The sequence below is a fragment of the Phytophthora ramorum genome (assembly GCF_020800215.1).
Source record: "Phytophthora ramorum isolate Pr-102 chromosome Unknown Phyram_PR-102_s0002, whole genome shotgun sequence".
In the NCBI taxonomy this organism is placed as follows: Eukaryota; Oomycota; class Peronosporomycetes; order Peronosporales; family Peronosporaceae; genus Phytophthora; species Phytophthora ramorum.
Genome location: NW_027150648.1, coordinates 562,852 through 577,319, shown reverse-complemented (window position 1 = coordinate 577,319; position 14,468 = coordinate 562,852). Strand labels below are relative to the sequence as shown.

Sequence of the window (14,468 nt, the reverse complement as noted above, 5' to 3'; positions counted from 1 at the left end):
AAAAAAGCGGCTAATAACTACCTTCGGATCCCGGACTCGTCTTTCAGCCGTGTCTATCACGAACCAAATCGTGGAGAAGACGAAAGATCTCACGGAAAAGAACGCCGGTGGCAATGTACAGGATGCGATTCAGTGGCTACTACTTTCAGCTCGCCTTACCAAAAGAGAGGGGGGGGGGGATTATGAGGTCCTCTATTTGTGTTTAGCTTAGAAACTGTAGAGTCCTGGTATCGCTGGAGGCTTTGCCTTGTTGATAATCCGCTCTGTGGCGCATTGTCGCTGCTAGTTTTCAACAGCTCGTCTTGTATGCGGATCTGGAGTGTTGCAGGTACGCTGCCGTGGCGAAGCACCTCTTTCGTATATTTTGCCAATTGGTGCGACTTGAGTAATGCTGCAACTGCGTTTTGTAGTGTCTTGTGTGTTGTTTTCCAAACAGTTGATGCAGCATCCACCACAATTGCTCCGATGCTCTGGTTCGCTCCTGCAGGCTCTATGACTACTTGTTTTACCAAAAGAGTATGCCAGCATCTGGCACTGACTTGAAGCTTGTGTGCTGAGAGACAATTTCGCAGCTCCCAATCAAGGATGCCGTTGACCCGGCGATTTTATGAAAAAGCTACACCAAACAGGGGAAAGTGGCGTATGGAACTGCTTGCTTCGTTCGCATTGAGGTGCATTGTTGTCACTTAACTTCTTTTGGCTAACGAGATCTATGACCTTGACATTGGTCGTCTATGTTTTAGCCATTGATGTTTGGCGGTAGCGGAGAGCACGCTGAGAAGGTCCAGCGTTTGTCATGATTTCCTTCAGGGTCGTTACCGACGGAGCAGCACCGGCACATACTACTACATGCAGACCGACAGCCCTGCTATCGACGGCACGAGTCAATGTGCGTGTGGGCCAGTCACTGACAATTGCTTCAGTCCCAGGTATCCTGATATGTATCAGTCTCTCTTCCAGCCATTTTTGAACCTCCCAGTTTCACTGTAGTACTAGGCACGTTAGAAAGTGGTATTTTGTGTATTGCATGATATGCACTACCTAAGCGACCCCACTTGGTAACCAGCCCTCACTGCGTACCCGCATCAACAAGCCAATCACCTCCTTGCTTAGATCACTCGACTCAGTCGGATGGTCTTATAAAAGTCGTAGTAGTCGAGAACCACTTTGGTGTTCCTCGTATCAAACGGAGTCCATAACATTTTAGTCGATACTCTGTCGGGGGTCTGGGTATTCTGCGTCTTATGGTCGATGTATGGCATGCATGCACTACTGTTCATGGGTATATCCCAAATCTACCAGTTGGGACACGTCTAACCAGTCCCTGCCGCGCTCGCCTTCAAAAAGTCGGAGTAGTCGAGAACCACTTTGGTGTTCCTCGTATCAAACGGAGTCAATAACATTTTAGTCGATACTCTGTCGGGGGTCATTCCAGCAGCGAGCCACTGCTTGAACTGCAGATTCTGCAATTGAGTGATAACGTTCTCCGTGCCTGCATTGGTTGCTTTCAGTTTTGCAAAGCCAATCATCCTGGCCAACTCGATGTCGCCGCCAAAACGCTTCTCCAGTTGCGAGATCGCACCTCGGTTTTGCTTGTTGAACTTCGTCACGTACGAAACCCATGTGCTAAGCGCCGGACTCTCAAAGAATGTCTGTCCTTCTTCGTCCAGCTTCAACAGTTTGAAAATATCGTTTCCATCTTTTCCTTGACTTCGCCACAGCTCTTCCTCCAACCTCCTGCCAATGTCCTTCGTACTTGCCTCTTTGTTGGCTATAGTAACTATCTTCGCCACACCTTCATCGCCACCGTAGTGCTTTTTCAGCACGACGAACATCAATTCGTCCACATTCTCTTTGTCCAGTTTGGTCAAATAGGAGCTCCAAACGCTCCAAACTGAACTCGCAAAAATTGTATCCCCATCCTTGTTCAATTGAAGAAGCTTGAAAACATCGTCTGCTGTTTTGCCGTCACTCAGCCAGCTTTTCAACTGCACCTCCTCCAACTTGGTACCGATAGACCACGTAGTATGACCCCGCTTTGCTGCTACAAACATCTTTGTCAGAGTTGCATCGTCGAACCGCTTCGTCAAATGAACCAGTAAGAGCTGGTACGGGTCCTCTTTCATTTTCATCGTGTAGGAGATCCACGTGGTTAGAATCGGGCTTTTCAAAATATCATTTCCTTCTAGGTTCAGCTTGAGAAGGTTGTAAACATCGTCGGGCGACTTGTCATATCTCACCCATTGTTTCAGCTGCGCTGCCCCCAGCTTTACAGCAACAGATCTTGTCTTGTAATCTTCCTTTGCAGTTGCAAGCATCCTTGCCAAACTAGCGTCATCGTAGCGCTTCATCAATTTATCCAACAATAACTCGTACGGGTTATCATCCATCTTCTCCACATACGTGATCCACGAGCTCAGTGCTGGGCTGTTCGAAAGTGTGTCGCCCTTCAATTTCAAAAAGTTGAAAATGTCATCAGCGCTTTTTCCCTCACTCGCCCAATTCTTGAACTGGACCTCCTCCAACTTGTCAGCAATAACCTTCGTACGATAGCCTTTCTTCGATTGGGCGAGCATGCTCGCCAGAGCTTCGTCGCCATAATGCGTCTTCAACGTTGAAAACATGACCGCATCCGCGTCCTTGTCGTGCACTTTTGTTACGTAGGATGCCCATGTTCCCCAGAGAGGTGCCTCAAAGAGCTTATCGGCCTCTTTGTCCAGTTTCAGAAGGTTGAAAACGTTGTCAATTGTTTTCCCGTCATTCACCCAGGTCTTGAGCTGCGCCTCTTCTAGCCTTCCAGCAATAACCCTTAAGCTCGCTTTTTCTTTCGCCGCAGTGATCAGATTGACAAGAGCTTCATCACCGTAGTGAGTCTTTAGCGTTGACACCATCGCCAGATCACCAGCTTCGGAATTCTTCGAATAGGATTTGGTCACGGAGCGAACCCATTTCAGGAACTGTGGACTCTCGAGCACTTCCGACTCTGTCTTGCCAGCCATTAGCTTCGCGAAGCGACTGTCGGTAGTTCGCTGATTGTTTGATGTCAAATGAAGCTTGGCGCTCTCAGTAAGCTTCTTCGCCCTGTCAGTAAGTTTCTTCGTTCCCGACTCGGCAAGCTTGGCAATATCAGTGATACCTCTGTCTTCACTGCCGTCATCCTCCTTGTCAGTCGGCAGCACAATTCCAGTTCTCAATCTTCGCTGGCCTTGGATGGCACTAGCACCTGGAACATGGTGCGAGGTTGTAGCTTTGTCGACAATCATAGTCGACTCTGCAGGGACTGGCATAGCAAGTAAGCTGGCACTGATAACAGCTAGCAGTATCACGCTAATGCGACGCGTGATACGGTTGGGCGTGGCACTCATAGGAGAAAATAGGTTGGCTGGAGATGTGGGGAGACGATAGCAAATTGCGGAGTGTTTCACCAGACAACGGTAGGAAGAACTACTGTACTGTTTAGCTTGATGTGCTGGCGGCAACCTTCACGCGCCAAACACGGATGAGACGGTTAAACAAGATGATGGGGCATCGGTGAACCAGATATTCCTTAGGTACAGTGTACATGTACTTCCTCCGGCCGGGAATGATTGGTACTTCCTCCAGTCGCGGATGATTGCCAGTAAAAGCAGATGGCAAACTCTACTTTTTCGCTTTTCCCTGTGCAGTAAGCTTACTGACAGTCTTTTGAGCGCCAACAAGTGTTTGAAAGCTTTGGCCAAAAAGTTATGAAGAACGTCCATGCCGGAGGTAAAAAGATCTATCTACCTAAGTCCACCACCGCAGCCGACTACAAATTAACAATAATAGTACGTGTAAGTAGTAATAAATGAGCCCGCTGAGAGGCAAGGCGGCCTGCTGGCTGTGGAAAGGCCATCCATCGAGCAATCATTTCCGCCCGGAGGAAGTATAATCGGCCATTCTTAGTTTTTGAGGCTTTTTATCATTTTGACCTGATCCGACAAGACCGTCACGGATGGCCCGATACCAGACGCTCACGTTCAGATGATTTATTTTCACACGGTGGAAAATGCTCTTTGTTGTTAATGTTGCCCGTAGTAATACTATTACCGCATCGCTCATGTCCTAAGCGAGCTTTTGTCATAAGTGAACATGAGTATCTGCCAATAGCGTTGCATGAAAAATGCATATGACATTGCATCCTGTCCGCACTAAAACGCTATACCGGAGCACTAAAGCTTCAATGTCTGGGTGCTCTCGGTGATTCGGATGATGATTTCGAAAGCAGGCAGTTCAGATGAGGAAGAAATGTCGCACATAATTTCACTCTAATAGACTTAGTTTTTCTTGTAGAAAATGTAAGGTAACCAAGCGAGCTTGGACACGTAGCTCAAGTGGCAAGAGCACAGTGTTTGGATCGATTCCTGTCGTGTCCATATTATTTATATAACGTTTAGTATTTTAGTATTAAATCTTACCTGCTGCAATAGCATAACTACCCTAATCATCTCATGTTGCCATTCGCTTAGGACAAAGTCGATAGGGTAATATAGCTCAAGGAGACAGATCGACATGGGAGGTGTTGAATTAGGGCATCGATCCAATTTCTACACGACCATATCTATTTACTTGATTCAGCCGATCTCGACTTGGATCTCGAGACAGTTTCCAGCACGCACGGATATACATGTATCACCATTTCTGGCGTTTGCCACACAAGAATCAGCCTGGCCTGGTGACCCCTGCGTGCTTTCAAGATCAACACCAAGGCGCGACGGACCTGGCGGACCTTTCGCGATCAAGATATAGCTGCCAAGGCACAGAGGACCCGGTAAATTCTCTAGTGCACAAGACTCACTACCAAGGCGCAAGGACAACGTGACCCCTCGCGCTCAGCTCAACACCAACGCACGCAGGTCCTGGTGTCCCCTCGTGTCCAAGATCTCACACCGACAGCGCTTGGGGCCTGGTGAGCTCTTCACGTTTCCGTTCAAGCACCAAAGCACAGAGGACTTGGTGGTCCTCCTGTATACGTGTTCTCCACCGCGGCGAGAGGCCTTGGTGACCCTCTTGCTTCCATGCGTGCCATGCTGAATCACCCGGCCTAGACAAAGAATTTCCGGGCTTTAAAAGCCCCCAGGGATCTCAGGCTTCGACGCCCCAAGCGACACAGGAGTCTATAGCTAGCAATGACTAACGAAGTAGATGATCCTCTGCCCCCAAGGTGGTTATGAGGTCCTCTATTTGTGTTTAGCTAAGAAACTGTAGAGTCCTGGTATCGCTGGAGGCTTTGCCTTGTTGATAATCCGCTCTGTGGTGCATTGTCGCTGCTAGTTTTCAACAGCTCGTCTTGTATGTAGATCTGGAGTGTTGCAGGTACGCTGCCGTGGCGAAGCACCTCTTTCGTATATTTTGCCAATTGGTGCGACTTGAGTAATGCTGCAACTGCGTTTTGTAGTGTCTTGTGTGTTGTTTTCCAAACAGTTGATGCAGCATCCACCACAATTGCTCCGATGCTCTGGTTCGCTCCTGCAGGCTCTATGACTACTTGTTTTACCAAAAGAGTATGCCAGCATCTGGCACTGACTTGAAGCTTGTGTGCTGAGAGACAATTTCGCAGCTCCCAATCAAGGATGCCGTTGACCCGGCGATTTTGTGAAAAGCTACACCAAACAGGGGAAAGTGGCGTATGGAACTGCTCGCTTCGTTCGCATTGAGGTGCATTGTTGTCACTTAACTTCTTTTGGCTAACGAGATCTATGACCTTGACATAGGTCGTCTATGTTTTAGCCATTGATGTTTGGCGGTAGCGGAGAGCACGCTGAGAAGGTCCAGCGTTTGTCATGATTTCCTTCAGGGTCGTTACCGACGGAGCAGCACCGGCACATACTACTACATGCAGACCGACAGCCCTGCTATCGACGGCACGAGTCAATGTGCGTGTGGGCCAGTCACTGACAATTGCTTCAGTCCCAGGTATCCTGATATGTATCAGTCTCTCTTCCAGCCATTTTTGAACCTCCCAGTTTCACTGTAGTACTAGGCACGTTAGAAAGTGGTATTTTGTGTATTGCATGATATGCACTACCTAAGCGACCCCACTTGGTAACCAGCCCTCGCTGCGTACCCGCATCAACAAGCCAACCACCTCCTTGCTTAGACCACTCGGCTCAGTCATATGATCTTATAAAAGTCGTAGTAGTCGAGAACCACTTTGGTGTTCCTCGTATCAAACGGAGTCAATAACATTTTAGTCGATACTCTGTCGGGGGTCATTCCAGCAGCGAGCCACTGCTTGAACTGCAGATTCTGCAATTGAGTGATAACGTTCTCCGTGCCTGCATTGGTTGCTTTCAGTTTTGCAAAGCCAATCATCCTGGCCAACTCGATGTCGCCGCCAAAACGCTTCTCCAGTTGCGAGATCGCACCTCGGTTTTGCTTGTTGAACTTCGTCACGTACGAAACCCATGTGCTAAGCGCCGGACTCTCAAAGAATGTCTGTCCTTCTTCGTCCAGCTTCAACAGTTTGAAAATATCGTTTCCATCTTTTCCTTGACTTCGCCACAGCTCTTCCTCCAACCTCCTGCCAATGTCCTTCGTACTTGCCTCTTTGTTGGCTATAGTAACTATCTTCGCCACACCTTCATCGCCACCGTAGTGCTTTTTCAGCACGACGAACATCAATTCGTCCACATTCTCTTTGTCCAGTTTGGTCAAATAGGAGCTCCAAACGCTCCAAACTGAACTCGCAAAAATTGTATCCCCATCCTTGTTCAATTGAAGAAGCTTGAAAACATCGTCTGCTGTTTTGCCGTCACTCAGCCAGCTTTTCAACTGCACCTCCTCCAACTTGGTACCGATAGACCACGTAGTATGACCCCGCTTCGCTGCTACAAACATCTTTGTCAGTGTTGCATCGTCATACCGCTTCATCAATTTGACCAGTAATAGCTGGTACGGGCTCTCATCTAGCTTGGCCGTGTAGGAGATCCACGTGGTGAGCATCGGGCTTTTCAAAATATCGCCTCTTTCCAGGTTCAGCTTGAGAAGGTTGTAGACGTCGTCAGCCGATTTGCCATCACTCTGCCAATTCTTGAACTGCACCTCCTCCAACTTCCGGACGATACTAGACGCCGTACCATCTTGTTTTGCCGTAACGAGCATCGTCGCCAAGCCTGCCTCGTCATAGTGCGTCGAGAGTTTTACCAATATCATGTCATACGGGTTCTTACCCTGCAAATCAACGTAAGAGATCCAAGTCCTCAACATCGGGCTCTGAAGGAGTTTATCACCGTCCTTGTTCAGTTTCAGTAAGGCGAAAATGTCGTCGACAGTCTTGCCTTCAGTCATCCATTTGTTCAGCTGCACCTGCTCCAATTTCGTTGCTGTGGCAGTAGTGCTTGCACTATTCTTCGCCCCTGCAATCATCTTCGCGAGAGCTTCGTCGTCGAACAGTTTCTTGAGGGACGAAAATATAACCTCGTCCGAGTTCTGCGTATTCAACTTGGTCACGTAAGATATCCATGTGGCAGCCACCGGGCTTTCAAACAGCTTTTCTCCTTTGTCATTCAGCTTCAGAAGATCGAAAACATCGTCTCCAGTTTTGCCAGCGCTCTCCCAGTTCCGCAGTTGTGCGTTTTCCAGCTTAGCAGCAACAGCTCCCGATTTGTAGTTCTGCTTCGCCGCAACGAGTAACGTCGCGAGAGCTTCATCGCCGAAATGACTCACCAACGCGGAAGCCATCGACGCTTGAGCCAGTTCAGTGTTTGTCTTGAAGTTTTTGGTCACCGTGGTTACCCACTCCTTAAATTGCGTGCTTTGAAAGAGTTTGTCGTCGGTTCCCCCAACCTGTAGCTTCTTGAACAACTTGTCTGTGGTCGCTTGATTGTTCGACGTCAACTTGTTCTTTGCAGCTTGAGCCATCTTCTTCACAGCGTCAGTGATGGCCCTCTCCTCAGAGTCGTCGTCTTTCATTGCCTCCTCGAAAGTCCGCAAGTTTCGATTGCCGTGGGGGCTACGTAGCAGACGCTCTTCGGAACGACCCAACGTTTCTGGCTTGGCGATGTTCGCATCCGTTGTCCCCGAGACAGCGCCAACACATGCCAGCAAAGCGAAAATGGTCAGGAGTTGCGCGCAGCGTCTAAGCGAACAGGGACTGAACTTGGCAATCATGCTGGAAGCTGGCTTAGGAAAGTTCGAAGCAAATTGAGGAATGAGCAGATACACTGGGTACTACTGCAGCATTGCTGGTGAGCTACAAGCGGCACCTGCCACAGAGTGACACAGTACATAGAGTCTCGGTATACTGTGCACAATGCTTACGAGACGGTTAAGATTACGATCAAGCATCCAACGAGCAAATGACGAGCACGACTCGTGAGGTTTTTCCGCGAGCAATAAAACCTTACGAGCAGTGCTCGCGAGGTTTTTCAATTCGACCTCACTGATCACTTTTTGGGGGGGAGCACGAGAATATCAGGTGCATTTGCTCGTTCTCCGGCGCTTCAATTGGGTGTAAAAGACCATTTTTCAATTGGCCGTTATTCAGCGACGATCTTCTGCAGGCGTAAGTAAAATATAATCCCGCTTTCCAGCAAGTCCGTCCGCCCCAGCAAGTCCCCGCTCCCAACGTCATGGTACTGACCCGGGCCCAGGCGAAAGCAGAAGCGGAAGCTCAAGCTGCGCGAGGCGACGAAGACGATCACGTTGAAGACATATACGACCGCCCAAGCGCCGACGCCGAGTACCCTGATGAGGCTGACGCGTACGAGACTGAAGACATGACCGAAGGGCCAAGTCGCGACACCGCGTCGGCGTTAGTGGTGGCAGAGAAATCAGGGGCGAACATTTTCCCTGGTGTTGAAGAACACCTCGAGAAACTGGCGGGGTTCTTTCTCGCCCAAACGCGATATCTTGTTGAGGGGCACGCGATCCTGCAGTCCCAGCAAGAAGCGCAGAGTAATGCTCAGAGCGCCGCTCTAATGGCCGTTCAGGGCTCGACCGAAACCTGCATCAAGCAGCTAACGGATCAGCAGCTTGCAATAGCTGGTCAGTTCCAGGAAGAGCTGATGGCGACTCAATCGACCATCTGTGAACAGCTTATGGCGATGCAAGCGCAAGCTGGAGAGCAGATCAAAACGTCTGTGACGTAGAAGCTCTTCAATGCGCTGCGTGAAATGCAGTGTGAGTCCCATGCGCTAATATTCTCCCTAGCGAATAGAGTCAATCTACTGGAGACTCAGCTGGCCGCCAAAATGGACGACATCTTCCAGATACTTACATCTCGGATCCAGCAGCTCGTCGAGGATCAGACGGCGGAACGGCAGCACGCGAGCACCGCTTCCGAGAAATCTGTCGAGCTTGTTTTTGAGCTTTTGGAAAGTCCATGACAGGCATAAACGCCCACGTGGAACAATCGCTAGAAAGGGGTTTACAAGTCGCGCGCGAAGAACTAAGGCAAAAAGTGTGTGCAAGCGCGGTGGCCCCGACTGGAGAGCCAGCACTCGACGCGGTTAAGCATTTAGTGGCGGCTGAGGCGATAAAATCAGAGCGACGTATCGAGGCACAAGTGCAGAGAGGACTGACGTCCTTCCAGACTGATATACAACTTCAAGTTCAACGCCAAGCGGACGCAACTTCCATTCTGCGGGATCCGTTCCAGCAACACTGCGATCGTGCTCAATTAAAGCAAGGGTCAGTAAGTGAGGGACTTTGCAGTGACGACGCAAAGGAACTTGTGCGAAAGGAGGTGGACGAGCTCATGACTACTTTGCAGCGCCAATTCCAGGCTGTGGAACTCCAGGCCGTGGAACGCGAGCGACAAGCTGAACTGCAACCCAATGGAACGGAATTGCGTCAATTGCAGGCCGTGGAGCACGCACGTGAAGCCGAATTGCAAGCGAAAGAGGCTGAAGTAAATCATGGTGTGACAGAGGTGGTTGGAGAGCGTCTTCGGGATCCTGCAGCCGATATCTTGGCAGAGATCAAGCAATCACTGGAGAGAAGCGTGAAGACGATAATTGAACTCATCAGTGTTGCTGTCGATCCCTACGCGCAGACAAAGGAGGAGATCAAGACAGAGATTGAAAATCGTGGCAGCGTTAGTGAAGATGATGGAGATGAAAATTACGATGAATTGTCGGAAGAAGATCACAACGCACAGCAGCGAATGCGGGACGCCCTCATTAGGGCTCAAACTGCAAGCACACCACCGATGCCTTCACTCCGCCCTCATTAGAGCTCAAGTCGCAAGCACACCACCGATACCTTCACTCGTTGTGCATGTGGAAGGACCACTGCTACAAGATGACGAGCGTTTTAGGAACAAATACAATCACCATGGATTTCCACCAGCAGTGTAAGGTCGTGCTACGCCATCTCACCGTGTTTGTGGCGGTCGCAGAGGTGGTGGTCACAGTGGGAGAGACTGCTGATGTCCTGAAGACCGCTGGAGAACCTCACCGTGGAAATGATACCGAGTCTGCGGAGGTGGCGAGCTGGGATGGAGGTCGTCGTCTGACCGTCGTCTAAGAAAACGTCCCTGAACTCAAGTAGGAAGGCTGTTATCGGTGATAAACTCACCGTGAGAAATATACCATAGTTGCCGAGGTGGTTGTGTCATGCGAGACGAATACGAGGATAAGACGAAATAAACGTAAATCATATGATCAAACAAAACACATATATTAAACACAGTGAACGTGAAACTGCGAGTTCGTGAAACTACGAGTTCTCATTCTACTCCTCATTCAAGCTGAAACTCGTGCTCGACATGAAGCCAGCCAAGATATCATCAGAGAAATCATCCTCCATGTCCCAATCCAGATCCAGAGGGTAAATGAAGCAGGAGGGCGTGTTTCCCCCTTTTGATCGCCTCACACTGCAGTAGATCCACAAATTCGTCGTTGCGGTTCAGGAACGTGGCCATGTCGATGTTGTGTTGCGACAAATTGGTACGCTGTGACGTAACCATACTTCCGCTAACGCTGAAGTCCCGCTCAATCTGGCATGATGATGCTGGGATGGCAAAGAGCACTTTCACTGCACGCGGTAGGAAGATGTATTTGCGGTGCTCAACTCGCCGCCAGAATGACAGAACCGATTCAGGTGCACCTGACTCCGACCGTTCCACCTCAATTGGGTCGTATTTCCAGCGACCCAGCTCTTCGTCCACGCGTCGCTGCATTTGATTCACAGTGACGGCCGCTGATCTGCGCGGGGGAGGGGCAAACATCGCCTCGAGCTCACTATAAAACGGGGTGGGGCTTGGAGGAGGTGGCTTGACTGCATCACTTGGATCCGCTACAGCGTTCAGCAAGGTGGGTAGCCAATCGCGAATATGCTGATGCACTTTGTTCCACTTATCGCAGGCCTCACGTATTCCAAACCCTTGCTGTTTGCAGACCAGCAGGATGACGGCATTTAGGTTCAATCTCGGGCTTTTGAAAATGGGATGCAGTCTCTGCTGCATCTCAAATACATACGAAGTTTTTGCCATCTTGGTGTCGTCGTAGTAGCGGCTGAAGAAGCGTTCATCAAACGCATCACGGAGTAGTAGTCGGGTAGACTTCGCAAGTGGTGTGAGCTCGTTCGGTTTAATCCAACGAGGGTTCTTGTCGGTGCTGAGGTAGTGTCGAATAGGGTTTTCGTTGTTTAGGTCAGTCAATCGAAACTTGTAGCGGGGCTACACATTCGGTTCACCTCCTACCTCAGTGCAACATGCACTAAGGGATACATTCAGGTGACCACCACAGGGTGGTCCACATTCATAGCAAAAGGCATATGACTGGTAGAAAGTAACACCTTTCTACCAATGAGAGTCATTCAAAAGATAGGGGTTCTGCCAGCCATCCAATGGCAGAACCTCTCATTAGAAATATCAGTTTTAGGAGGAAACCCCATTTACAATCAATACAGTTCTCATTTACCACCAAAGCTTTCGTTTGGTTCATTTATCTTGGTTTAAGTATACTTGTGGATACAAGTATACTGAACTTAAGTAAATTACTCCTACGCTTCCTCCTACACGTGCGCACACGTGTAAGCTTAAGTAGTGGGTCTAAGCAGACCCATTACACCTGGTAGCACTTTGTAGTCCGTCGAACGACCGACTAACACGTTCGTATGGAATACGAACGCGGGGCTGAGAACCTGCCCTCGGACAGTAACATGTCCGTGGGTAGCCCAAACACGTCTGCAACGCATGTTGCGCGTGCAGACTGCCCCCACCTGTCGGAACCAGAGTGGGAGGCCCTCCAACGACTGTCAACAGTCATTGGGGAAGCGGCGGTAGCAACGATGTTGCGAACGCTATCACCGACGGAGCAACACGGTGTTGCTCTGGGTTTCATCGTGAAGGAACAGCGTGAAACCGCTGCTCGAACTTCGGTGTCGCCATCGGCCACACCGCGCGTGGAGTCATTAAAACTCCACGTAAGCAGTTACGTTGGAAGAGAGGGCGAACCTCTCCTCCGTTGGCTTGTCGAGGTCGACACTGCCATTACGGCTCGACGTATCGTCGACCCGTTGTCGAAGGTTGCGTTCGCCATGTCATGTCTTGGCGGACGAGCGAGGAGTTGGGCGTACGGACGCCGACTCACAGACCCTACGTGCTTTAGCACGTACGAGGATTTCAAGGAGGAGCTCAAACAAGCGTTTGAGCCCCCGCAGAACGAATTCCGATCGAGGGCGGAGTTGCTCGATCTGCAACAGGGCAAGCATGACGTGCATGCTTACGCCCAAAGAGCACGGTACTTGGTCTCGAACATCGTGACCAATCCGATCGACGAGGCGACAAAGGTCGTCACGTTCATGAAGGGCCTTAGAGATGGGCCTGTGAAGACCTATCTCTTCCGAGAGTATCCAAATACTCTCGAGGCTGCAATTGCGCTCGCAATGCAAGAAGAGTTTAGCCTGCGGCAGGCTAAACTGCATGTGAACGCCCCACGGCTGATGCCACGACCGGTGGTAAGGCCGTCGGGAGGTCCCGAACCAATGGACCTCTCGAGTGCGACAGCTGCTGGTTCCCAGCAGCGTCGTGGATCAACGAATGTGCGTTGTTTCCGCTGCGGAAACATCGATCACTACGCTCGCGAGTGCACAGCACCTGTGCACGCGGCGAGGAGCTGTCGTGGCGATACTGGGTATCGCCACGGGCAATCAAAAAACTAAAGGGACCAGCAGGCGCGGGGCGCCCTGCTGGTGATGCGATCGAGCGTGTCGACATCGGACACGCTGCAATGAAGATCGCTGCCCCCAGTGAGAGTCAACCTCACTGCAAGAAGCAAGATGACAAGCCGAACCTTGTCATCCTGAAGGTAAGCTCGAAGAGAGAGAAGTCTCTTCGTGCTCTGGTGGACTGTGGTGCGTCGAACAACTTTGTTCGACTGCAGAGCCTTCCAAGGCTTGACTTCGAGGAGGTGGAAACACCTCGAAGTCTATTGGAAGTGAGACTAGCAACGGGTGTCGTTGTTAGAACCGAGAAGCGTATCGTACGCGTACGCTTCTCTTACCAAGAGAAGGAGTTCGTCGACGAGCTTATCGTCCTGGAACTGGACGATAAGTTCGATATGGTGTTGGGCATGCCGTGGCTTGCACGGCATGATCCGGTGATCGACTGGATGAAGCGCACGATCGTGCGCTTCGGGAGCAGCAGCAGCGCGACAGAGAGCGATGGCCCTGTCGGCGCAGCACATGCACCACGTGGTGCATGCGGCCCTCCATCAGAGACAGCGCGGAATGCGGCTGTCTCCGATCACCCCAAGCGAACGCCAACGACTGCCAGAGTCGTTGGAAGAAGATGTGAAACGAATCAGCAGGGCCTGATTCAATCGGATTCGAGAGGGTCTCGAAGCGTCCGGGGCGACGCGGTAGTGTCGACAGCTAATGTCGACACACAATTGGTCGAAAGACACTCCGCCGTTAGGCGTAGAGGTAAAGAAAAAAGACGCGTCGGCTCCCAGAGCCGACGCTGCAAGCAGTGCGGACGGTTGCAAACGTCCCGCACCGGAGATGCTTGCGAGCTCGCGTGCAGCCGGGCTGCACGACGAAGCGGTGCGCGATCAAGCCGGGCTTGAACGCGTGCGCCCGCGGGTAAAACCCGCCGGCGAATACAAGGAACCACTGTCCACGGCCGGGCCAGAACAAGAAGAAACTCGCGGAGCCGGGCTCCGCACGAGAAGTGAACGGCGCAAGCGGGAAAAGCTGCGCAAGTCTCGGTCAAGGACCGAGACGCTACAAGCAGTGTCTGCCGGGCAGACACAGGAGTTGGAGACGACCGTCGAGACATTGAATGTCTTGACGCGTACGAGTATTGGTCTCCAATACAAGAAGATGAGGCTGAATAATCCTCCGACGTTAGCGTCGGAGTTGATGTCGCTCCCAGTCACAAGCTGGAAGCGTTTCGCTCGCGAACTGCACGATGGACGCATCGAGCAGATCTGCATCCTCTCGGACGTCGAGAGGATGACGTGTGAAGCAGAAGAGCTGAATCAGCTCATCTCTGAGGGCGC

The 14,468-nt window shown here is 50.8% G+C and overlaps 4 protein-coding genes across 4 annotated transcripts; 2 read left to right on the top strand and 2 right to left on the bottom strand.

The window, feature by feature from the left end:
• Positions 1-1,313: 1,313 nt before the first annotated feature.
• On the bottom strand, positions 1,314-3,365 carry KRP23_1687 (RxLR effector protein PSR2; the record flags this gene model as incomplete). The annotated part of the gene is made up of 1 exon (XM_067896032.1): positions 1,314-3,365. One exon carries the CDS (start codon positions 3,363-3,365, stop codon positions 1,314-1,316), a length of 2,052 nt encoding a protein of 683 aa, XP_067749020.1.
• Positions 3,366-6,132: 2,767 nt separating this feature from the next.
• KRP23_1686 (RxLR effector protein PSR2) lies at positions 6,133-8,130 on the bottom strand (the record flags this gene model as incomplete). Its single annotated transcript, XM_067896031.1, has 1 exon — positions 6,133-8,130. The coding sequence occupies one exon, from the start codon at positions 8,128-8,130 to the stop codon at positions 6,133-6,135; it is 1,998 nt and encodes a 665-aa protein (XP_067749019.1).
• Positions 8,131-8,591: 461 nt separating this feature from the next.
• On the top strand, positions 8,592-9,110 carry KRP23_1685 (uncharacterized protein; the record flags this gene model as incomplete). The annotated part of the gene is made up of 1 exon (XM_067886347.1): positions 8,592-9,110. The coding sequence occupies one exon, from the start codon at positions 8,592-8,594 to the stop codon at positions 9,108-9,110; it is 519 nt and encodes a 172-aa protein (XP_067749018.1).
• Positions 9,111-9,343: 233 nt separating this feature from the next.
• KRP23_1684 (uncharacterized protein) lies at positions 9,344-10,195 on the top strand (the record flags this gene model as incomplete). The annotated part of the gene is made up of 1 exon (XM_067886346.1): positions 9,344-10,195. The coding sequence occupies one exon, from the start codon at positions 9,344-9,346 to the stop codon at positions 10,193-10,195; it is 852 nt and encodes a 283-aa protein (XP_067749017.1).
• Positions 10,196-14,468: the final 4,273 nt, after the last annotated feature.